The sequence below is a fragment of the Orcinus orca genome, chromosome 6 (assembly GCF_937001465.1).
Source record: "Orcinus orca chromosome 6, mOrcOrc1.1, whole genome shotgun sequence".
NCBI lineage: Eukaryota > Metazoa > Chordata > Mammalia > Artiodactyla > Delphinidae > Orcinus > Orcinus orca.
In genome coordinates, this window is record NC_064564.1 from 20,002,264 (window position 1) to 20,026,275 (window position 24,012).

A 24,012-nucleotide genomic window follows, 5' to 3' on the forward strand; every position below is an offset into this window, starting at 1 on the left:
TTGTCAGTGTTTGTCATGTTTATTTATTTAAGGTAAGCTGAATGAGAGCATGAAGTTGTCTTTTTTGTTTTATATCCAGTCCAAATAGCACCTGACCCACGATAGGCACTTAATAAGTGTTTCATTAGTGGTTGGGTATCTTTTCATGCTCCTCTCCATTGGAAGTTCCCACCTCAGAAGAGTTTGTTGGAAATATCAAACAATACAAGAAAGGCCATTAGGTACAAAATATTCATGTGTTTATGAATTCATGACCAAATTAAATATGCAATTTTATATAAAAAGAGGCGTGTGTGTGTGTGTGTGTGTGTGTGTGTGTGTGTGTGTGTGTTCTCCCCCATCCTACTGTTCTCTGGAGCAGTGCTGAGTGACCCGGGTGCAGGGCTGTGTGTTCTTGCTGTGTGACCTGCTCCATCCTTCCCCCTTTTATGCCTCGGGCGCAAGCTCGCCCTGCATGGGTGTCTCCTGCTCTGACTCTGGATTTCCGGGCGCCAGGTTCCTGGGGGACTGGAATCCAGCCCCTCCTCCCTGCCCTTCCCCTGGGGGAGGGACCCCAGCCTGGCCCAGCTTCCCCACAGCCTCTGCAGGTGATGTCTCTGGGCCACACCTGGGCCTGTTGGGCTCCCTAGAGGTGCAGACCGGCTCTGACAGAGCTGGTGGGAAGGGGGGGTGGGGCCCTGCTTGCTGGGGTCATTCTGTGACCCCTCACCTGGGGGCCTCCTGCAACTCCCAGGCCACCTTCCCTTTCTCTCCCCGCTGGCCTTTCTGCATCCTCATCAGTGGGCCCAGTGGCTCGGCCCTGCAACCTCTTGGAGCCCCAATTCCCTTGCCATTGGACCTCAGGCCCTGGCTCTCCCCCCCACCTAGAGTTCCCGGGAGGCCCCCCGGCCCTCCTCTGTCCCCCTCCCCACAGTGAAGGTGCTGGGGGCAGAGCTGCACCCCCCACCTTGGAGGCTCCCCTTCTGCCCCGCCCACTGCTCCTCAGGCTCGCCCCGAGCTCGGCGGCAAGGAGCTAACCGGCCACTAGAGGGCAGCACACGTCTGCTTTCCCAGCCCGCCACCTGGAGAAGGACTTGGAGGGGAGGCAGCCATGGCCTCCAAGTCTGGGGCTCCGACAACACGGGGCACAGTCACTCTAGACCCGCTTGACCTGCCACCTCCTGCTCCTTCTCTTGACGAGGACTTAATTTCAAATCCCTAGGTCTTGGCACCAAAAAACTGATGCAGAGTTTCCATTGTTTCTGGGTTTGCTCTATCCCAGACCTAAAGCCAGCCTCTTGGTGGTGGAGCCCACCTAGGGCCCTGGGACCGAAAACCAGTTCCTCTTCCTAAAGCATCTTTCTTAGACGAGGTGACTCCTGAGCTCTGAGGCCAGGAGCTCAGTCTCTCTGGCTCCACCTTCATCAGAGGGACTCCGTCTTCTAAATCTACGAAGGGTGTGGGGAGTGAAATACGAATCAGGATTAGAAAATGTGGAGAGGGTCAGTTGCGACCCAGCTTTTCCCCAAAGCTACTGTCTTAATCCTCCAGTCCTCCAGTCTCCTCCCTCCTCTTCTCTGGACTGACCTTGTCTTCGCTCCTGTTCAATTCCCCCATTTTTTCTCCTTCCCTTTTATCACGAGCCAGCACTGAGTGAGGCCATGTGCTATGATCCTTCATTACAGGGCCTCCTATTCTCCATGTCAGTGCCTTTCTCCTGACCTTTGACCCCTACCACACCCCATCCCTCCAACACATTCATATGTTATGGAGTTACCTGATGAAGGTGAGGATAGCCTGATTCTCATGATGGACGAACGCATGGCTCCAACGCCACAGAGATTCCTGGGCCCACCCTCCCCACCCCCGAAACCTCATCCCCAGCATGCTGAGGGCATGCAACGTGCTGCCCAGGGTCAACCAGCAGGGCCGGAGCGTCCTTGGTCACAGCAGCCAGTGACACTGCTTTCCTGAAAAGCACTGGAGTCAATTCTACCTCCTCAACCGTTGCCTCATCCACATGGGGAACCCTGTTTGGCTTTATAGAAATGTAAGCCATACAGGGACTTTTTCTGTCTTTCTTCCTTTGAGGGGATAGAGGCGACAATGTTTTTGTTGGTGGTGATTCTGTTCATTGTTGTTTGGGGTTTTTTGCTAAATTTACCCCATGAGAAGCCGTGCTAACCAGAGGCAGGGGGAGGAGCCCAAAGGAGCATGGGATTGCTGTACCCAGGCCCCCATCACTCCCTTCCTTCTCTCCCCCTGTTCCAGCTGTTTCCTTTCGTTTCCATCTCCAAATCTGAGCGGTGAAGGAGGGGGGAGAAAGAAGTTTCTCACTGCACCAAGAGGCGCTGCTTCTAGGCCTGCAGCTCTGAGCAACCTCTGCCGCCCTTCTCGGGCCTGGATGCCCACAGCCCTGGGAGGGATGCTGGCAGAGGGCCAGCCTTCCACTTGTGGCCTCTGGCAGCCGCACCCCAGGGGTGGAAACCTTGAGTTGGGTTCTGAAGGCTTAATTTCTACCCTGACTTCTCCAGTGAGGATTTGAGTAGGTTCCACGTGCAAATGCCCACAAAACATTTGCAACCCTCTAAGTCCACTGATGCAAACACACGATCAACAGAGGTAGGACCCTGCCTGCTCACGGCCGCTCACAGGGAGGAGGCAGCCTCCGCAGACCAAGACACACGGCCTCACGGCTGGGAGAGTTTCCCTTTGATTCTAGGGCTCTCCAACCCAGAGACCAGAGGCCACAGCCCTCAGCCCTTTCCCCGCTCCCCACCTCCCAGGAGCTGTCTCCTGCCCTGCTGTGGAATCGGGACCTCTCCCCGGGCGCCTGTTCCGACCCACGAGGCCCGGCTCCTTCCTCTCTCTGCTGAGCTATGCTGGCTGGTGAGAGCAGCTCCTCCCCGTAGGGTCCCGGTTATGTGAGTCCTTTGTCCCTGGAAGGTGGAGGGGGCGATGCAGAAGAGCAGAGGGGCAAGAACAAGTGGGGGCAACAGCAGCGGGGTCAGAAGAGGGTGGCAGCATCTCAGACCACAGCCGAGGAGGAAGATGGGGAGGACGAGGAGGTGGCTGAAGAGGCCGGCGAGGAAGGGCTGTTCCAGAACAGCCAGCGCCGCTTGGGCTGCCGTCTCAGGTGGAGATAGTCCTCCTTCTGACGCTCCTTCCGGGCCCGCTGGTAGTGGTCTTCCTCCTTCAGGTACCAGACAGGCGGCCACCGGTGCTTCTCAAAATACTCCTGGTTTTCTGGAGCAGAACGCAGTAGGGCTTGACGAGGAGGATGTCAGGAGAGGGGGCAAGAGGGACTCCCACCCCTGCCCTGCTGCCACGGGGCCCGCAGACGGCCTTCGGTCCTGCAAGGACCACATCCCTTCACAGAGCCCCCTAAAGAGAGCCAGGTGCCCAGGGAGTGGGGCTGACGGTACGTGCCGGGGAAAGGCGTTCCCACTTGTGTTATTCTTCAAAGACAGAGGGAAGATCCCCACAGGGCTTTAGTGTGTGCTGAGAATAAAGCAGGCTGAGGCAAAGTATGGGGGAGAAAGGGCAAGCAAAGCTGTCGGCAAGAAGATGCGCGGCTTGGCTGGGGTGACAGCAGAGGTGGCGGCAGAGCTGAGGTTTCCAAGACCAGTGGGGATGGGGGTGTTGCAGGAGGTCAGACGGGAGGGAAGGCTGGACTGAGGGGCTTGGACCTATTCTGGAAGGCCGGGGGAGCACCACGGGAGTTTGGAACCGGGGGAGTGATGCGATTGGAGCTGTGCTTTAGAAAGAAAATGCTAGAAGGGTGAAGAGGAGAGAATGGGGGTGGGAGAACTGGCAGCGTACAGCGAGAAGCTGCCAGCGGGGAGGGGGTCACAGCAGAGTGGAGGGCGCCCAGCAAAGACCTCAAGACGGAGCGGCAGGAACTCGGGGAGGCCAGCGACACCTCTCCCTGGAGCCCATGCGCTTCCTGTGGGCCCCAGGACCTGAGACGTCAATTAAGCAGAGGCCAAGCTGCAGGGATCCCAGAGGATACCCAGACCTGTGCTGCCCAGGCTGGGACTTGTGCCCATTCCTAGGTTATGAAATTAATGTCATGGGTCATGAGTAGCATTAAAAACAATTGAGGTATTTTTCTATATGTGTACTGGGGTCACAAGGTAAAATGTACTGCTTACTGTGGAGTCTGATCCAAAAAGGTCTGAAAAATACCAACTCTAGTCTGACTGTACTTAGGAGGAACAGAAGCCCAGAGGGGCAAAGTGAGTTGCCCAGGGTCCCTGAGGGAGCCCTGCCCTCCGCGCCAGCACTTTTCCCGGGCCCCCCTCTGCCTGGCCGGATGCACCTCTGCAGGCTGCTCCCCACCCACAAGGTCAAGTTAGGCCCAAGGGTCTTTGGCAGTCTCCGGGTGCCCTGGGGTCAGGGCAGAGATTTGGACCCAAGCAGACGGAGGAGCACAGGTGCAGCTGGGGGTGCTCACCTGGGGACATGGCCTTCATGTCTCGTGGGAACTTGCGACACACGTTGTTGTAGTTGGTGCAGATGTGGTGGAGACACCAGTCAGCCAACTGATACGCGCAGTGGAACTGGGAACAGACGGGAATGCATCTGTGCTGGGACCCCAGGGGCGGGGTCTGCACACAGACATCTATAGCTGCCTTCAGAGCCAAAGCTTTGGCACAGGTGGGCAAAGGCCCTGAAGTCATAAAGACTCGAGAGGTACCTCGAGAGGCAAGGCCACACAAGACCGTAAGGGAATGACGCTGGATTTGCTCCTTGGCACTGTCACGACCACCACCTCACCTCCGACCTGTCCCCGGCAGCCCCAGAAATCCACATTCCTATGTGGCGGCATCCTGCTGTGTCTGCCCTCCTCAGATATGACCCCTCGTCCTCTCCGCTGTCAGGGACCAAAGCAGCCTGCACTAAGGTGCTGACGACGAGGCTTAGAAAACTGACTTCCCAGGTGTGTCTGCCATGCTTTAACTTCGTAAACTGATCTTTACTGGTAGAATTTCTGGCACCCGGAGGGCCAGTGTGGGAGATTTTGCTTGCCTGTTTGGGAAAATGGAGGTGGGAAGTTCATTTTAGAGGGAGAGTCCTCAGTGTGCCTTAAATGACCTCAGCAGGCAGCAACCACGTCTATACATGATTCCGGGCTTCCCTCCCCTGTCCTACGGTTTCCTGAAGTCTCTGTCCCTTCCCCCGCCACGGCCAGCCTCTCCTCTTGGCGGGGTAGGGTGCATCCTCTGGCCTGGAGGATGAGATGGGCTCTGCCCACTCAGGGAACCAAGTCTGACAGTGGGTTCCCTTCCCACCCACCACCTCCCAGCCCCTCCCCATTCGCTGCCAAATGGGCAGGCAGAGCCCAAAGCTGAGAATGTTGGAGGGATTCCTTCCCCTGCCATCCTACCTGAGCCAGTTCCAGGAACACAAGGACGTCCCCATCGATGTCCACCATCATCTGAGTCGCTTCCATCAGCCCGGTCACTGTGTATTGCTCTGTGACACACACACAGCCAGGAATGGGCTGAAGGACCACAGGAGTGGACAGGTACTTGCTTATCCCCCCTGGCAGGGGCCCATTGCAGGGCAAAGGGGTGAGTCCCAACAGGCCAGGAAAGGCCACAGGAGATATAAGTCTGCTGCTACCAGTGAGAAAACTGGGATTAGAGCAAGACTTTCCAGGTGGAATGGAGGTGGGAAGTGAAGGAGATCAGCATCACCTAAAAGGGTTTTTCAAGCTACGTATGTTGCACCAAGTAGTTACATGGGTGGGGTGAAAGCCCCCGCCCCCCAGAGCAGCCACTGAAACTGATGGGAGAGGGTATTAAACCTCAGGTTTGCTGAGAACTATGAATTAGAACTAAGGATTAAACCAAGCTGTTCGTATTGATTTAAATTTTGTGACAAATTGTGTACTGACCTGCATTTCATGTTAAAACGTTTCTACGGAAGAAGTAAACACTCTTAGTCCTGAATTTTAACTGTATCACTATAAACTCATAAAGTATTTTATCTTTAAAAATATATTTCCCAGCTCAGTCCACGGAAAAGACCTAGAAACGAGCCATCCCAATAGCAAAAGCATCTCTAATGCACAGATTGCAGCCTTGAAATCCCATTTCCAGCTACAAGAAACCAGGACTTCTTAGAGAAATGGCTGATTCCAGGTCTGGGGCAGGAAATGTACAAGAGGAACCTGGAACATCTTGTCATTCCTGATAAGCAGAAAGCTCAGAGACTCTGCAGCCAACTTGAAGAGACGCCTACAGGCTAAGGGAGCAGTAGGGTATTTGAGCTTCCATAAAGCTAATTGCAGTTATTTGAAACCAACTGAGTATGTTCAAATCTGAGGGTTCATAAGCATACTTAATAATAAGAAACTAATTGGTCACTCTCAAAGGATGATAGGAAAACAAATGCATCTTGAAAACTGGTAAATAAAAGAATCAAGCATTCACCTGCCTGCTCTACATGAACTATACCACTGGGTAAATGAACAGTAGGTGAGGGCAAGTTTCTCTCTTTTTAGAAGTGTTCCAACAGATAAAGAAAAAAATGACTGAATTGGAATATTACCATTTCACAACACCTAATAAATTAATGGATCCAGGCAATGACATTCAATGGTTGCTAACGTCACAAAAAGAGAGAAAAGCAGACAGTCTATGCTTCTTGATGAAAAAGAGAAACAATGTATGAAGTAGTCTTACCAAAAGAAAACTGAATGTGAATCCGATCTAGCCTCTAGATCCAATGGCCAGTTTACAGGAAAGATGGTGTACTATAGAAACGCAATCAGTAAAAAAAATCTAGATTTCCTAGATCAGTGGGGTTTTTCCAACAAATTGCAAGGGAAAGTTTTTTTTCATGGACAAGGTACTTAGAGATTAAAAAAGAAAAAACGTAAAGGATATATAAAAAATAAAATCATGCTATAGTGTTGAAGGATGCACATTTGGATGATAAAACTATGAGGAAGTGTAAAGAAGTGAGGCCATAAAAAAGAGTAATAGGCAGAGTGGTTCCTCCTGGGGACGGGGGAAGGGCCTGTAGTTGGGAGGGACAGGTGAAGGGCTTCTGGTATGGCCGGCAAGGGTCCCTTTGCTTTGTAATACTTCATTAAGCTGATCATATATTATGTGTACTTGTGTTATATTTAACATTAAAAAAAATTTAAGCTTGGGACTTCCCTGGGGGTGCAGTGGTTAAGACTCCATGCTCCCAATGCAGGGGGCCCGGGTTCGATCCCTGGTCAGAGAACTAGATTCCACACGCATGCTGCAGCTAAGAGTTCACATGCCACTGCTAAGCCACAACTAAGGAGCCCACGTGCCATAACTAAGGAGCCCACCTGTCACAACTAAGACCCAGTGCAACCAAATAAATAAATAAATGTTAAAAAAAATGTTAAGCTTGAATTAATAACTTCATAGGAAGCATATATCACTAAACACAAAGTACCACTTACTACACCATACCTGGCATTTTCCACTGATCCTTGACAAGGTACATACACAACGCATTTTTAAAATATGTTTCTTGCACGTATGGCGCATTTCACTGGAAAAGTCATTCAGTGTTATTTTCTAGAAGCCTTTCCACGCAGCAGTGATTAACATTTTTCATCGCTACCTTGTGAAAATTACCCATGTGTGCTTAACCGATGGTGTCTATTTGACTTGTATCTGATCGCCTGCCATGATGAAACAAACTTAAACACCTTTATACGTTTTTTTTCACGTGGGTCATTTCTTTGTCGATAGCCTTTCGAACGTTGAATTACTCGGTCTAAGAGTTTGGACAGTTTTCTGTGCTCTGGGAAGGCCACAGCACTTTTTCATGGATGACCATGGATGACATATTGTTGCAGCTCTGACCTTTATTATTTATTTATGTATTTATTTATTTCCAGGCCACACTGTGTGGCATGCAGGATCTTCGTTCCCCAACCAGGGATCGAACCCGTGCCCCCCTGCAGTGGGAGTGCGGGGTCCTAACCAACCACTGGCCCGCCAGGGAATTCTGCAGTTGTAAGCTTTAGAAACCTCTCTCTCGCTCCCTGCCCTGAAGCCCTTGGTGGCCCCTGGACTCGCTCTGCAGAGGGGGTTGAGCTCCTGAATGGTAAGGCTCAGCTCTTCACATTTGGTTCTGATCAATGATTTCTCCCTTCTTCCTGGGACCACGTCCCACCTTCCAACTCATTTCTCATCATGGGATCACCGCTTCCCTCATAGCTCAGTCCCAGCCTTGATCATCTGCCCAGGGCCCCAGCAGCTCTGACACCGGGTCCTTCCCTGAACCTCAACTCAGTATTTGAGGCCCTGCTCTCTGCCCCCTGACCCGCCCAAGAATACTAACCTCGACATCAACACCAGTACAGGTAGCAACGCCGACACCAACGCAAAGCAAATGTCGACTCCAACATCAGCAGACCCCAGACACCCCTGACCGGGATGGCGGCATTTCTCCTCCAGCCCTTGGACCCCGAGCTCCTGCACCTTGGTCTCCCTCCTGCCTCAGTCCCTGCTCCAACCCATCTCTGAGGTTGGTCCATCCTGAAAGCTGAGCTCGAGCTCTCAGGATCTACAAGGAATCAAGGAATTAGGAGCGGCAGGTCAATGTTTGCTGTCTTATTTCTAGAAGAAGAAAGGGAAAGTGAAGGTGGAAGAGAAGAAGGAGGAAGAGGGAAAGGAGAAGAAGGAGAAGGAAAAAGAAAGGAAGGAGGAAGGGGAGAGATGAGGAACGTGTTCTTTTCTTTTTGACTTCTTAAGCTTGCATGAGTGCGGCCAAGCTAATAAGAACAGCAGGCCCTGGCGTCTGCTGGAGACCACTTTGCTGGGCCAAGATGCCCTCTGGAGAGAGCCTACAAGGTGATCCCACCGAGCGCCCCTTTCACATGTTTCTTTACATCCGTGTCCTCACCCAAACCCCAGTACGCACCGACGTATTTCACTTTATGTAAACGTATTCCCTGGGTGCTCGTGGCCTGTCCCCTAGGAGGAGACAGGTGAGAGAAGCAATCACGACTCCTGGGGGTCCCCGACTCCTCCTCCCGGGAGGCCCCGGAGCTTAGTTACCTGTGAGGGCGACCAAGTGTGGCAGGCAGAGGCGGTTGGCCAGGATGATAAGCTTCATGTCGTCCAGGTCGGGGCTGGAGGTGAACATGCCGGTGTACAGGTATTCCAGCACGGCCCTCATGCAGCTCTTGCTCGTGTAAGGAAACACCACCTGCGGGTGGGAAGGAATAGAGCAGGCTGCGGTGAGGTCCAGCTTTAGGGAAAGAGTAACTCAGTTCTGAGGAACTCAGAAGACTCTGGCCCACCTAGCTGGGCTACTCCAAACAGGCAGCCACCCCTTCGTGGCCCCTGGACCTGCTCAGAACCCCCCTTCCCCAAAGGCTGGTCTCCCACAGCAACAGCCTGTGCTGAGCCCAGCTGCTGAGCACCTATGAGCAGGGCTCCAACAGCTTTTTTTTTTTTTTTTTTTTGCGGTACGCGGGCCTCTCACTGCTGTGGCCTCTCCCGTTGCAGAGCACAGGCTCCGGACGCGCAGGCTCAGCGGCCATGGCTCACGGGCCCAGCCGCTCCGCGGCACGTGGGATCTTCCCGGACCGGGGCACGAACCCGTGTCCCCTGCATCGGCAGGCGGACTCTCAACCACTGCGCCACCAGGGAAGCCCTCCAACAGCTTTTAAAAGGACCTGGACTCTTGCTAGCATCCTTCCGGCTTGGAGGGTGTGTGAAGGAGTCCTTCTGGTCCCCTGCACCAGCCCCTCCCAGCCCTTCAGGGAGCAGTGCAAGTGGGATGCGAATGAGCAAAGCAGACATCAGCTGGTGTCTCCGGTCTGCTTGAAGCTGCTGTTCTGGGCCTCTGGGATCTCTTCAGAGCAGAACCAACACAAAAACTGCTTTCTCATCAGACGCCGGCCTCTCCAGGCTACACTGGGGATCCGCTGGAGCTTTACAGCTGCTTCTGTGGTAGTGGTGGGCCCCGCGGCTTTGGAGAGTCCCCAGCCTCACACTTTTGCACATCCCAACCCAACTCACGCTTCAAGGAGCACAGACGACTCAAATCTGAACCCCTCCACTTCGCCTGCCGGAAAGACGTCCTTCCCAGAAATTTTAGGAAATCCCTACTCTGTATCATAGGACGCTCTGCTGCACTGTTCTTCGTCTAGCTTTTCATTCAAGTGTTTGCTGAGCACTGACTAAGGGACCAGAGCTGAGGAGGGTACTCAGCAGAAGTAAAAGACCTAGTCCCTACACTCAAGAGAAACCACAAACCAGCTGGGGAAACGGGGTGTGGACCCTCAGAACTTGAAGTCACTGCACAAAGAAGGACCTTGTTAATTGCAAGGCTGAGTGACGGACAGTCAATGTTGCAGGAGTTCAGAGAAGATGGAGAACAGGGCCATGGCCTGGGGTGCTCGGCTTGGCTGGGAGAGTGGAAAGGCGAGAACAGACTTGAGAGAACAGACTGAAGAGGATACTTCTAAGGACACACTGATAGGCGCCTTCCAACTCTGTGTTTCCAGTCTAGGTGCCCAAGAAAGCAGCGGTATCAGTGAGAACAGGGGGTTGGAGTGGCCCTGATTAAGGGAAGGGTGATGGCATGAAGTGTTTCTTTCTAGTTTCTGTATTCTGATGCTTTGCAGTTTGGGGGCCTTGCTGACCCTAGAGGGACTTCCTAGAGATAATGAAGGCCTCACCTGAGATCATGCCTTTCATATGCAAGCCAAACAATCCAGAGCCCACACCCCCAGGTGTCGTCTTCATCTGCTCTCACACTCCAGGCCATTCTCCCCCTGCCCTAAGTACCCCAGGGCCAGGTACCAGATGACTCAGGATGGCCCCTATGCCCCAGAGCCTGATGAAATTATTCAAACTAGCCAACCCTAAGCCTGTTTACCCTGCTTCACCTCTTCCTTCCCAGGGAAGAGAAAATAAAGGCTCCTGCCCACAGTCCCCCTTACTCCCTCTGCCGCATGACCCAACCTGGTGCTTCCCTGCATGTCCCCAGACGCTGTGTGTGCCCCTCCCATTGAGATCTGTGAGTATAACAACCTATCTTTTTAATGGTAGTTTTTTCCTGATCTGTTGGCGTCACCATACCTCAATTATAATAAAACCTACATTTAAAAACAGTGATGGATTCAGTTTGGGACAGACTGAATATTTTTCTAGTTATTTCACGTGCGTCCGGGAGAAAGCAAGGTACAATGTATACAGCCAAGGAATCAGAAGTCTTGAGTTCAAGTCCTACCCTCTCCTTTCTACTTACAGAGCTTTGCATGAGTCGCTTAACTTCTCAGGTCCTCACTTTCCTTACACGTAAAGTGGAAGGCTACGCTATAAGAGTCTCGTGTGAGACAATATAAGACAACGAATCGAAAGTGTCTTCTCAACTGTAGAGTTAAGATGTTACCGTATTTCCCTAGGCTGGTATACTGGAAAGTCCTTGGCTGTGGGAACCATCTCATAAACTTCTCTCGGGCCCATCACTCAGTGACGTGCACACAGTCAAGGCTGAGGAAAGTACCATTAAGTGACAGATGCCTCAGATGGGAATGGGAGTAAGTCCCTCTCTTTCCCAACCGTTCCCATCCTAGCCTTACCTCCCTGGTGGAACTCTCCACAAACGGCCCCCCAAACATGGCAGCCATCCAGTCACAGCTGGAGATCAACAGGGGCTTGTGGGCGCTGATGGCGCCATCATCCAGGATGAAGGTCACATCTGTCCGGGCGGAGAAGAGGCATCACGTGAGCACGTGGGGAAAGAACGTGGGACACCCAACCCCAAGGGTCAACAGCGCGCCCAGACAACCTGCTTCCTTCCGAGCCACAGGCTGTGAAGCACAATGTGACCACGCTCTCAGGCTGGGGACGCTGGGCTTCAGGGGCAGAGCCACTGTACCTCCAGGACATCAGCAGCTGAGATGACTTAGAATGCTACTTGGACCTCAGAAGGCTCCTGGAGGGAACTCCCCCGCCTTCTGGACATCAGCTCCTAAGCACGTTCCGTACCTGAGAAGGTGCCTTTTGCCAAGCACTCCTTAACCCGGTTGGTCCGGCGGACGTGGAAGGCCTTGGTGATCTCCTGGTTCATGAAGGCCTCATTGTTGAGAATGTTGGCCACCATCATGCGCAGATCAAAGACCTCGAGCAGCTCAGCAATGTGGGCGATGTGCATAAGGTCCCGCTCATTCTCGTCCAGCTCCCCTGTGTACAGGTACTTGAGAACAGCCCGGAAGGGCCCCGGCTGGATGGAGTTGTCCATTTTCACCACCACCATCAGCCGGGATTTATAAGTCAGTGGATCCTCTGCCATCTCTTCCTGGATGCTCACAAAAGCTCGGCTCCAGGAAGATAGCACTCGACCCCTCCCAGGCAGGTACCCTGTCCCATTGCCCCGTAAGATCCCATCGCTAGTTGAAGCCCGGAGCCCAGCGGGCCCGGAGCCCCCACTCTCCTCCACGCTCTCGCACACATCAAAGCTGGCTGCCCGAAGCAGGAAGTCCCGGCCGTGGTGGTGGTGGTGATGGTGGTGGTGTTGATCAGGGTGACCCCGGTGGTCCTCCGGGCAGGGGCCCCCTGACCCTGAGGGGCCCCCCAGATCCCCCTCACTCAGGTCCATGAGGAACAGGTCGTAGAACTTGGAGGAGGAAGTGGAGAGGTAGATCTTGTGGGCAAAGATGCGCACACGCTCCTGCAGCACCAGGATGACGTCCGCGCACAGTGGGTCCTCCAGGAGGTGGGCGGGGCACTCCTCGCTGCTGGAGGGGGGGTCGGGCACCACAATGATGGGGGGAGGCGGCTTGGGGGGCAGGAAGGGCGCCTGCAGCAGAGGCCGCTGCACATTGCGGAGGTGGGACTTCCAGAACTGCAGGTGCCGGCGGGAGATGAGCGCTGCACGGATGGCGTTGTCAAAGACGTCCTTGATGCCGAACTGGGCCACCACGCTGGTCTCGTAGTAGGGGATGCCCAGTTCCTTGGCCACCTCCCGACCCTTCTCCGGGGGAAGGATCTCATTGGGCTTGATGGGCCTGGCAGGTTCAAGAAGGGAAGCCAAATTCATGTTGGTGGTAGAGAGTGGGGGCAGGGAGAGGTAGCTCTCCAGCGCCTGTCTGTTTTTCACCAGGCTGGAGGGTCTCTGCTCAGGATCTGTGTCCTAAGACCCATTCCTGCCCTGCTCATTTCCACTCCCTTTCTCCTCCGTCTCGCTAAATCCTACTAGTCCTTCAAGGCTCACTTCCAATCGCCTCTTCTTCCAGGAAGCCCTCCATATCTATGCCAGGCCCTGGTGATCTCCCCAGCTCAAAACAGTGGTAGCAATAACCACCTGTCTGGCAATTAACATGCAACATTCCACGTTGGTTTTTAACATGTTCACCTATCAAGTTCACCTCCCAGCAAGATTATAAGCTCCTTTCATGCAAAGACTCCCTCTCCTTCTCTCCTCGTGATGCTTAGCCCAGTATGGCCCACTCAGTGTAACAGATGGATAGCTGGATGGATAGATGGATGGATGGATGGATGGATGAATGAAAGAATGAGAACTCTTGTTGTCTCCCTACATGAGCTCGCTTCAAATGGAGGGAGAGATGTGAGGCTTAGTGGATTCCCTCAGGACTGAGCAGGAAGCCTGGAGACACGCCCCGCACCCCATCTGCCACCTTCCCCTCCCTAGGCCCCAGCACCCCCTACCTAGCCAAGGGTCTCCTGGCCCTATTGACAGCCTCCAGGTCGGCGTAGCGCAGGTCCAGCTGGCAGCCCACCAAGATGACAGGTGCTCGGGGGCAGAAGTGTTTGATTTCTGGGTACCACATGGTCTTGACATGGTGGAGGGAGTTGGGGTTGGCAATGGAGAAGCACAGAACCACCACATCGGATCTGGCGGTGGGAGAGTGAGGTTATAGGCAAAGAAAGCTAGTGGTAGGTTACCTGCCCCTGGAACGAGGGAGAACACACATACCCGCCTGCACCCCCTACACTGCAGTCCCACGTCTGTCATATGGATCTGCTCACACGATCTTACCCAAAACGTGTAATAATAGAACCTCTAGTTTATGCACCCCTAACTTAGCATTTTAGAGCTTCCAAAGACTCTTGTTTTGACCTCACAGCTCTCTTGTGAGTTAGAAATGACCACTTTTTACCATTTCATCTGCGAAAACTCATCTCAGAACAGCAGAACAGCTCTCCTAATTGCTCAGAGTCCCAGAGCCACTGCTTAACAGGGTAGGACTCAAACCAGGCGTCCTGATCGCAAGCCACCCAGGCTGCCGCCCCCTCACGGGTCTGCCCGTGCTGCTTTCTGCACTCCTTCCTGCCAGGCTCAGGGTCACAGAGGCGCTTCATACCTCGGGGAAAGCAGGGAAAAGCCATCCACTTGGCTCCCCGCAGGCAGCCGGGGGCCTTCCCTACCTCCCATAAGCAAAGCGACGGTCTTTGTGGTGATCTCCAAAGGTGTCCCAGAGGCGGAGGGACACGCTGACATCATCTACCACGTCTCGGGAACGTTCCAGCACCTGTGGGGGCAGGGAGGGGGACAGGAATCTAGGGCAACGGTTCTTGGAGGCCCTGCATGCCTGCTCACTCCTGAGGGTCCTGCAACATGGGGGCTGGAGGGACAGCCAGTGCCTCCCAACGTGTGCCTTAAAACACCTTCATCCAGGTGCCATCTCTGCAGACTCACTAACAAGAGCTGGCCAGGAGGTGAGAGACTCTCAGAGGGCAGACCGTTACGGCAGTGGACGGGATCTCTCAGGGAGCCTGCCCTTGTTCCCAACTGTACCTGCCAATTGGACACTTCCAAGCCTCTGATCTTTTGGTATCGTTAGCTGGCAGCTTCTTCCCTACCGCCAGCTCTCATCTCTCCAAAGCACCACCCCTTTCCCCCTTCAGGGCTCCCCATTATTGGGGGCTATGATTACACAAGATGCTACGCCCCAGGCACCAGCTCAGCCGTGCAAAACACAAAGGGCCAAGGACCCCTCCCCTGGAGGGGGGCACTCCTCTCAGGCCTCCCTCCCAGGGCTCCTTGCTCTTCAGCTGCCTCCACCCGACCCCTAAGGGGCTTCCATGAGCTAGGCACAGGCCCCGTTTGGAGTGATCCCTGGGGAAGAAGCCCAGATGCGCAGCGCGGACGCCCAGCCTTACCTCCTGACACACCCGGTACTGGTCGATGGCCCAAACTGTGGGCACGTGGGTGGCTAGCAGCTGGTACTGGGTGAGGGTGGCATTGCAGGCCCGGGCACAGATGAGCCTGGTCTTGCCCACAGCGTTGTCCCCCACTACCACGCACTTGATGGTCTCTACGTTTGGCCTTTCATAATCCATGTCAGAATCCATTAATTGGGACCTGAGGGAGAGGAGAGAAGCGGTGAAGACAGCTATGCATGCCAGCCCCTGGAGGGCCGGGGCCAGCTGCTCTCCTCAGCCAGGGCTGCCCCCTCTCCAAGCATCGGAGCGGAGAGGAGGAGGAAGGAGCGGGCGGCTTTCTGGCCAAGAGCTCTGCAGGGGCCGAGGAGACGGGAGCCCCTTCAGGCTGAGAGGCACAGCTCCACCAGGTGAACGTCTGGTCTCCCTCCTGTTGCCGCCATCCTCCGGTGGGGCTTCGGGATGGGGGGGATGCCTGAGAGAGATACCAAGGCGGAGTCTGCCCAGGGCCAGTCCCCACCCTCCCGGGAGGAGAAGTGTCTGCCTAGGAAGCTCAGTCATCATCCGCGCTCCTTCTCCAGCCAGCAGGGCTGTGGCAGCAGAACAACAAACAGCTGAGAGAAGCGGAGTCACGGCCAGGTCCCCACCCCTTCCCAGCATGCCCGAGGGCAGGGCCGCTTTAAAATTTAATGGACTTGTCAAAGCTGGGCAGCAGCTCTCCTGGCCTCCACCTTTGTCCCTCTCCCTCTCTGGTTGTGGATTTCCAAGCCCCAGCCTGCCCATGGCTATCCTTCAACCCCGGCCCCCTTTATGGAGATGCCAGAGTCCTTCAGCCCAGGCTCTTTGGGCTGAGGGGGCTTCTGCATGCACCTGAGCAGTCCACAGGCCTCCCCTCTCCTCCTCTGGGTCTGTCCCGTTGCCTACGTGGCTCACTCAGCAGCAGGCCCCGTTTTGAGATGGCGGTGGGGGTAACTACGGGCCTGGGATGATACGCCCCACGGCTAATAGACCAGTGGGCCTTCCCATCCCCTACCCAGGCCTACCCTCCAAGCATCCTGCATCCAGTTTCAGGGGAAGTGAGATACGCTCCTTTCCACACTTCTCCTTCCTGGGGAGGAGGATTCTCAGGCTGGAAGCCCCCAGACACTGGCAACCCTGGAAGGATGCTCGCTAACTTGACTGCATGGGTAATGGGGAAGCAGAGAGTCAGAAACTTGGGCCTGAATTTCTGGGCAAATATTTGCCTTAGTTTCCTTCTGTGTTGGGTAGAGAGGAAGTGGCTTGCCCACCCACAGAGAGGGATTGCTCAGATTAACAAACAGAAGTCCCTTCTGTAGTCAAAATGTCATGTCAGTGTTTAAAAAGCTGTCACCAGGAGGGGGCCCTCGGCTTGAAGGGGCTCTTGCTGGCAGCCTCCCAGTTGGCATCCACCTCCTGGAAGAGTGGAAGAGAGCGGGTAGGGGTAGATGCGGGCGTTATTCGGAAGCGTGGTTTTGCCAGGGTCATTGGCCTGCCCCTGCTCACATTCCCTGTGCACCTGAAGTCAGCTGGGGGTTGGAGCAAGTTGGAGGAATCCTTCCTAGGCCAAGGAAGGCTGAGCTCAGAGGAGTCCTGGAGGCTGCCCAGGCACCCTCACTGCTGAGCCATCCAGCCCAGGAGTCAGGCCACCATGCTGGGCTGTAACTGGATGCCAGCAGGCAGGAATGCAGACCTGAAATATCCAAGTAACGATGGCAACTGGGATTTGCTCGAGTAGATGCAACTCAGCCACCTAAGCAAAAAGTACAGCAAGGACTTTTCAATGAGACAAGCGCCTCCCCCTTGGAATTTTACAGGATCTAAACAACAAGGGGTCTCCGTGCAGGTTCCCCCCCACCCCCCGCCAGTCTCCAGCGCAACTGTCTGCCTCATTCCTTCTCCTTCCTCTGCCCCTGATTGCCCTCCCCAGCAAGCAACCACCATTCTACCGACCATCTTGCCTCCCCGCTGCTCTCTCTCCTGAACTGAGGACCGGGAACCCCATGTTGACAGCTCCTGGTCTCAAGTCAGGCAGCGGGGAGGATGTGTTGGCGCTAGGAGGAATCTTCTGGGTTGTGGTTTCTGTTTTATCGACGGAAGAACAAAACAGATAGAATCCCAAATACAAATACATGCAGCTGTAGGAGAAAGAGAAAAGTCTACTAGCCCACAGAACTTCTTTCTCAAATTCAGATTCCAGCAGCATGGAGGTGTGTAGGCAGAAGGGGGGATGAGGAGATACGGAGCAGGCACATCGGTTCTTACATCCAGGAGCAGCTGGATGGCGAGGAGGATGTCAGAACACCAGCAGAGCAGTTCAGTGCTGGTCCAAGATCATCGAGTCTATGACTCAAACACTCAGGCACACCTTATGCACCTCTATGGTTAAGTAGGGGACAGCTAAGCAACAAGCAGGAGAGCAACACTGTGCTGTGAGTTTAGCCAGCAGACCTGCTGGGTGCAGCTCCAGCTGAGCGGCCCCTCCCCATTCGTTCCCCAGCTGCCCCTGAGGCCTTCCCCTGCATGTCCTTTGACCTCCTCCTGATTTTTATCATTCTCACCCACTCCACCCCTGTGCCGGCTGCCTGACTGGCAAACTTCATTGTCAGATCTGGGAAAGGGCAAATCACTTCACTTGTCTGGGCCTCAATCTGCCCTTCTGGAAAATGGGTATGAGGGCTCCCGGAGAAAGTCTCCTGAATCTTGGTAAATCCATGCCAAGAGAGCCTGGGCCGAAAGGAGGTATTTGCCTTCTTATGTAATGTGGTATTATATAATGCTGGATTACATATCTATATGTGTAATTATATCTCTCTTTAAGATACACACTGGCCCAATTAAGCCAGCAGAACTCTTAGTCTAATCAGGCCTGTCTTTAAAAGGACCTGTAACTGGAGATATGGTGCCATTGCCAACAGTAATGTAATTTTTGCTCAAGAATATTGCTACTTTACTGTATCACCGCTTATGTACAACGGCACAACCCACTCAGTAAGCTTCTCAACTTCCCCTTTCCTTCTAGCACTCTCTCCTTCAATGACTCTAGACTTTTCTGCACAATTGCCTCATCCCCATTCCTTCTGAGCCTCCCGGCCAACCTCCGTACGCTACGGCTTCCTCGCCACCCTGCCCTGGCTATCACGACCCCCAGGCCACTCCTTTCCCTCAATGATTCCAGCGTCACGTAGGTGCTCCCTTCCCACCCCAACCCACAATCCCTGTTCCCTTCTCCAAAAACGGCCTCCTGCCCACTGCTCTCCCAGCTCTTTGAACTCAGGACAGGCCAAAATGAAAGGTGTGCTCAGATTAGCTGCAACACTCACGGGCTCCCAGTCCCACACCCACACACCTACACACACTCTTTGCAGAGCCCAGAAAAGCCCCTCTTTCCCTCCCACAGCTGATAGGAGGCTTGTTCATCTGTAGCTGCCCTAGTCTGGTTGTCAAGGAAACAACAGAATCTCCCTGGGAGCCTGCTTTGTCTCCTAGCAACCAATATCCCACATCCTGCATCTTACACAAAATACAAAATATCTTGAAAATGAAGGTAAAAATCAAGGAGGATGTATACGATCAGGAAGAGAAAAGCAGAGAGGGTGGCCTTCCAATTAAAAGAGGCCACTGACATTGTAACATGGGGGAAGGCAAAGAGATGAATCCCTCCACAGGCCCGATGGGCAGCGGGGCCCAAAGGGATCCTGAATGGTCATATTAACAAAAAATGCAAGCCTAAACACAGAATAAGCCTCTTCAAACATCAACAAACAGCCCTAAGGATTTCTCCCAGTAGTTTGCCAGAACTCAGACGCACAGACTGCAATAGAGTGTGTTGAAAGAAACATCTCCAGAACAGCGAGCAAAATACATTCCATTGGTTTTTAACGGAAACATTTCCACCACTCTGGACCTTTTTTCCTGCACGCTGCTCTGCACACACATACAAAATAAAAATTTTTTTAAATTTTAAATGGGGAAGGGGGAAGGCCACGACACGCCACGGCAATCAAGTCATCTTCCCTTCCCTAGATAAACCAAGAAAATGTTAGTCCCCCGCCCGCTAAGACCCCAGCAGCCGAAGCTATAGCCCAGGCAAGAGCGGAAGCCCAAGGGAAGTCAGGAGGGGCGCAGACAGGGCCCGGGAGGACGCAGAGCGGGGAAGCGGCGCGTTTCCAGAGGCTGCTTGCAACCCAGCCATAACAGAAATTAATCATTTACTTACACCGCTACATGTGACGGGGTAATTTCTAGTGTAAGGAACACATCTCTTCCTGCTAAGCACGCTCATTTTAGTGAAATGGCTGGGGTCACTCCGCGCGTGCAAGTTAGGACGATGCCGGCGCCGTCGCGCTGCTGCCGCTCAGGTTCCGTACCCGGTTCGCGTTAGATCAAAAACTCTGACAGAGAAGCCCGGGCCGGACGGCGGGCAGGGAGCGGCCACGCGCGCGGCACTGCAGCCATTGCCTCTTCCGGATCAGCATCTCCCCGCGCCCCCGGCGCCCCGTGTCATGGAGGCGCGCCGGAGCCGGGCAGCTGGCCGGCCGCTCCGACCTCCGCGACTGGGCCGCGCCGCCGCCAACGGTCCTCTGGCTGCGGAGGCTGGAGGCGGCGAGCAGGAGTGGGCTAGAGTGGCGAGGCCGCCACTGCTACGCGCCCGGGCCCGCTCCGAAGGCGCGGCCACGAAGACGCCTAGCGCCGCAGTCCCAGGGACCGCTCGCGACCTCCTTTTTTCATTCACAAAAAAGGGAAAGGGGAAAAAAAAAAGAAAGAAAGAAGGCAGGAAAAAAAGGTGGGGCAAAATCGTACCCAGGACGCCAGCCATGACAGATGCCGCCCATCTCGGCGCTCCATTGGTGGAAAGGGGGCGGTGGGCGGGGAAGGGGCGGAGAAATAAGGGGATTGGGCGTCTCGGAGGCCCCGCCCCCTGCCCCGCCTCGCGACGCCGCTCGCTCCTTCTACTCTTCCCCCCACCTCCCCCGACTCCGGGAGGGAAGCGGCGTAGGGGGTCTCGGCTCGCCACCCGTGCTGGGGCAGCGTCCCTCTACCTGGCGAGGATCAAAACCGCACTGGACTCCCACGGGGTTCCCCCCTTTCCTCCGGGAGGCTGAGAAAGAACTCCTAGAGCATCCTAGTCCGCCCTGAAAGGGGTGCGAGTTAGGCAAGGGAAACTCGACATTTTTGCCTTGACCCTTACTTAGCCCCAGGCATCCACCGCTTCCCATGGGAAAAGGAAGACAGCGTTTCCTCTGCCGTCAGGGGCGTTCTTCTGGCATTTGAGGACCTTCCTCCCTCCATCATCACCCCTGCAGCTACAGCCTATGTCTCCAATTTCCATGCCCTTTAATGAGTTTCAGGGTGGGGCCCTGTACCATCTGCACCCGTTTCCCATCTAAGCCTTCCCCCCCCCTCCGCCCCCCGTCTCTCTTCTCCAGCAGGCTCCACTTCCATCCCACATTCATCCTATTGCCACCTGGCGTTCACCAGTATCTTCTGCCCTCTGAAAGAAATGCCACGAAGACACTAGCCCTGGAGACGTTACCTAAAGCACCTTTGGGCTCTCTGTCTCAAAATTCTGTAAAATAGATTACAAGGGTTGACATCTGTAACGTGAGTGGTCCTCAAAGGAAGTTTCCATGTTCAAGGCTAGTTTGATTATGAGGATCTTGGCTGCTAGGAATTACAGTAGTCAGCTCAGTCTGGTTTTATCCATCTTGTCGATTACCTCTGGACAATTTTTAAAGCCCAGATTGACGTGCCTCCCCCTTAACCCCCTCCGTCACACCTCCAACTTGTGCTCTGAGAATGCAAATCCACTTTAATACTAGCTTCTGCAACATATAATTGCCAAAAAATAAAGCTAAATAAAAAATGAATTTTGTATTGTCTGAAGCATGCTTCCCATCTATGAATGCATGTAATTGGAAGTTGCCCACCAAGGTGTTCATGCTTTCCGGCCTGGTCCACATTCAGTAAGTGCGTGATTGGTGAGGGATGCTTCCCCCACCTCCTTCTGAATCTACCTAGAGCCGGAAAAGAGATTAAGCATGATCAAGGGTGCTACTAGTTAGGATCCCCTCTTCATAAAACAGAGTAGTGGTTTGAACACAAGCTTAGGAAAGAAACTCAACTGTGTACAGGTGTGCTCCTCCCACAGGTTTGCTGTTGAAGAGCCTCACCCCAACCTCTGCGCCAAGAGCACGGCATGAGATCTCTGCATGGGCACCATTGGGGGGCCAGGGTGTCTGACATCCTGATCCCTCCACCCACTCCAGAGCGCCAGCCTGTTGGCTTCATGTTTCACACATCCCAGCAACAGGCAGAGCCCCGATGCAGCACAGAGCAGGAAAAGAGAACTGAACTCTCCCCAAAGTCATGGGGCAATAGGGCTTGCAGCTATGCGCCCTTTCTCTTTTTGGAGAAAGAGGCACCAGATCCCAGCTTTTTCTCCTCATCAGGGCAACTGAAGATTCTCAACTCGAGAGGCAGATCACTACCAAGACCCAGCCCTCAGCCTCTGCCCCAACTGTGGCCAATGCCAGGCCTTCTTCCCACCCAACCCTGGCCCTCAATTCACGCCTCCCAGCTACTCAAGACAGCCTCAAGATCTTGGCTCCCAGGCCAAGGATCTGGCTACCATGTTTGCTTCACCTTTGCCAGCCCTCCAATGGAAAACAGGGCCATTCCCTGAGGCTGGGTCCCTCGCCAGCAACCGAGGAGTTGTCAGTGGCCCGCTCTGAGCCCTCTGTCCCAGGCCCCAGCTCCCAGCCCTCAGCAGCCTCTCATAGCGCAGGCGGCCTGCCCCCTCCCCCTCCCCTTGCACCCGGCCCACCCCAGCCCTGGGACGTCCATTTTCCTCCCTTCAGATTACAGTCATTCCTTGGTATCAGCTAGGGATTGGTTTCGGGAGCCCTCCGGGAATAACAAAATCCTCAAATGCTCAAGTCCCTTATATAAAATGGCAAAGTACAATGAACATAGTTGGTGTTCCCTATTCTCAGGTTTCTATGCAGATGCAGAAACCTGTGAATACGAAGCACCAACTGTATACATATTTATTGGAAAAAAATCTGCCTGTAAGTGGACCCGCACGGTGGAAACCCTTGTTGTTCAACGGTCAACTGTATGTCTCAAGTCAGGCCTGGGGGGGAAGTTTTTCTAGAAAGGCTCCTGGCCTTTCCTCTCTGCCTCCTGCTTTCTTCTGTTACACACCACACACACACACACACACACACACACACACACACACACACACACACACACACACACACACACACACCCAGCCCCCTCTTCCCAGTTTCTGCAGCTTGGAACCATTGTGTGTTTCTTTGGAGCACTTCAGGAAGGCTGTTGACTCCCCCATATCACTGGCTGCCTGGGTGTCCGCACTGCCTTTCTGCTGGTGGCCCAGGCAAGGACCTCCCTCGCCAAGCTTACGTGCCCTGAGGGGACAGTGCCTGGCTGCAGCCTGAGGGGTTCTTTCCCTTCTAGTTTCCCAAAAATCTCTTCCCTTACCACAGTCCTCTTGTGACTCCTCCTGCCCAATGACACAAACCCCTTGAACTTGTCCCCCAACGTCACCCCCTCCATCTATCCCCATAACCGCCCTCCTCCAGGACATCACGCGCTGCCGTTTTCCTGAAGCCCGTGGGCAGGAGGCTGGTCTGGGGAGAGAACTCTCCATCGGGTTCTCAGGAATGCACCCATGCAGCAGGCTCTCAGCCAGTGCCACCAAGCCCTCCTCTCCCTGTGGCTCTGAAGGTCCCTCCCTGGTACCAGCCCAAGCTATGCAGACCCCTCCCACTGTGCCTTCCTCCAACCTGCATGCTCCATTTGCTTCCCAAGCAGCTTCAGCCCTTCAACTATTTGTGAGCTGCTAGCCTGTCTTCTCTTTGCCCCTCTGCTGGAACACTCGAGCCTCTGTGAAGCCCACCCCACAGGCCTTCTGACGTGGGCTGACCCTATCTCCAGCAATGCGTAGAGTCAGAGGCTTCTCAAGGTGCAGAGCCCCTGCAGGGTGAAGGAGCCGAATCTGGAAGCCTGGAGTCTCTCAGCCTCCTTGCCCAGGGCTCATGGGGAATTTCAAGTCTCTGCGAGGAGACAGGGATCTTCTGGGCCTTTGCTCAAGTGACTCCCTCAGGCTGAACACCCTTCCTCTTTCCACCCCCTTCACTTGGATAATGCTTACTCATCCTTCAAATCTCAGCCTAGATGTCACTTCCTCCAGGAAGTCTTCCATGAGTATCCCCTGCAAAGTCTAGGTTCCCTGCCCTTCCTCTACACTCCCCTAAGAATATCAGTCACCCTGCTGTATCATTGGGTCTCTCTGTCCCTCACAGTACTGAGGACGCTTTAGGGAAGGGACTATGCTTATTCAAAAGAGTACCATCCGTGCTGGTCTAGCGCCTGGCAACAGACACTCAAGAGGGACTCAATAAATCCTGGACGCGTGGATGAATGTTTGGGGTACAGAACTTGATGGGGAAGGAGTTGACATCACACAGTGGCTACTCACATGCTGTCCAGAGAGGGCTTCCACAGGTTGTACTGGCCTTTTCTTCTGGCTGCCATTGCTCTGTGCTCCCTCCAGGCTCCCGGTTGGGCTGGGTGGAAGGGAAGGGGGCAGGGCAGGGGAAGAGAGTGGGAAAAGGAATGAGCACACTGTGAGTAATGCAAAGAGGCACCACCAGGTCGATCAGCCCAAACAGAGGGTCCTACTCAAGGTAAGAGAATGGCTTCTGCTGTCCAGGCTCGATGGGCTGAGACACTCAGCCCCGGGGCCAAGAGAGAGGCCATCAAAGGGAGACAAGGGGCTCCTTGAGGGGCAAGAACTGGGGTCATGGGCCATCCCATGCTGCAGGCATCTGCACATTCTGAACTG

The 24,012-nt window shown here is 54.3% G+C and overlaps 1 protein-coding gene across 1 annotated transcript; it reads right to left on the minus strand.

Annotated features, from left to right (window-relative positions):
- RHOBTB2 (Rho related BTB domain containing 2) lies at positions 1-23,708 on the minus strand. The gene is made up of 10 exons (XM_049711671.1): positions 23,647-23,708; positions 15,120-15,321; positions 14,385-14,488; positions 13,665-13,850; positions 11,985-13,003; positions 11,576-11,694; positions 9,039-9,189; positions 5,369-5,457; positions 4,436-4,541; positions 1-3,225 (listed from the first exon to the last, which is right to left on the minus strand). The coding sequence occupies exons 1-10, from the start codon at positions 23,700-23,702 to the stop codon at positions 3,008-3,010; spliced, it is 2,250 nt and encodes a 749-aa protein (XP_049567628.1). The 5' UTR covers positions 23,703-23,708; the 3' UTR covers positions 1-3,007.
- Positions 23,709-24,012: the final 304 nt, after the last annotated feature.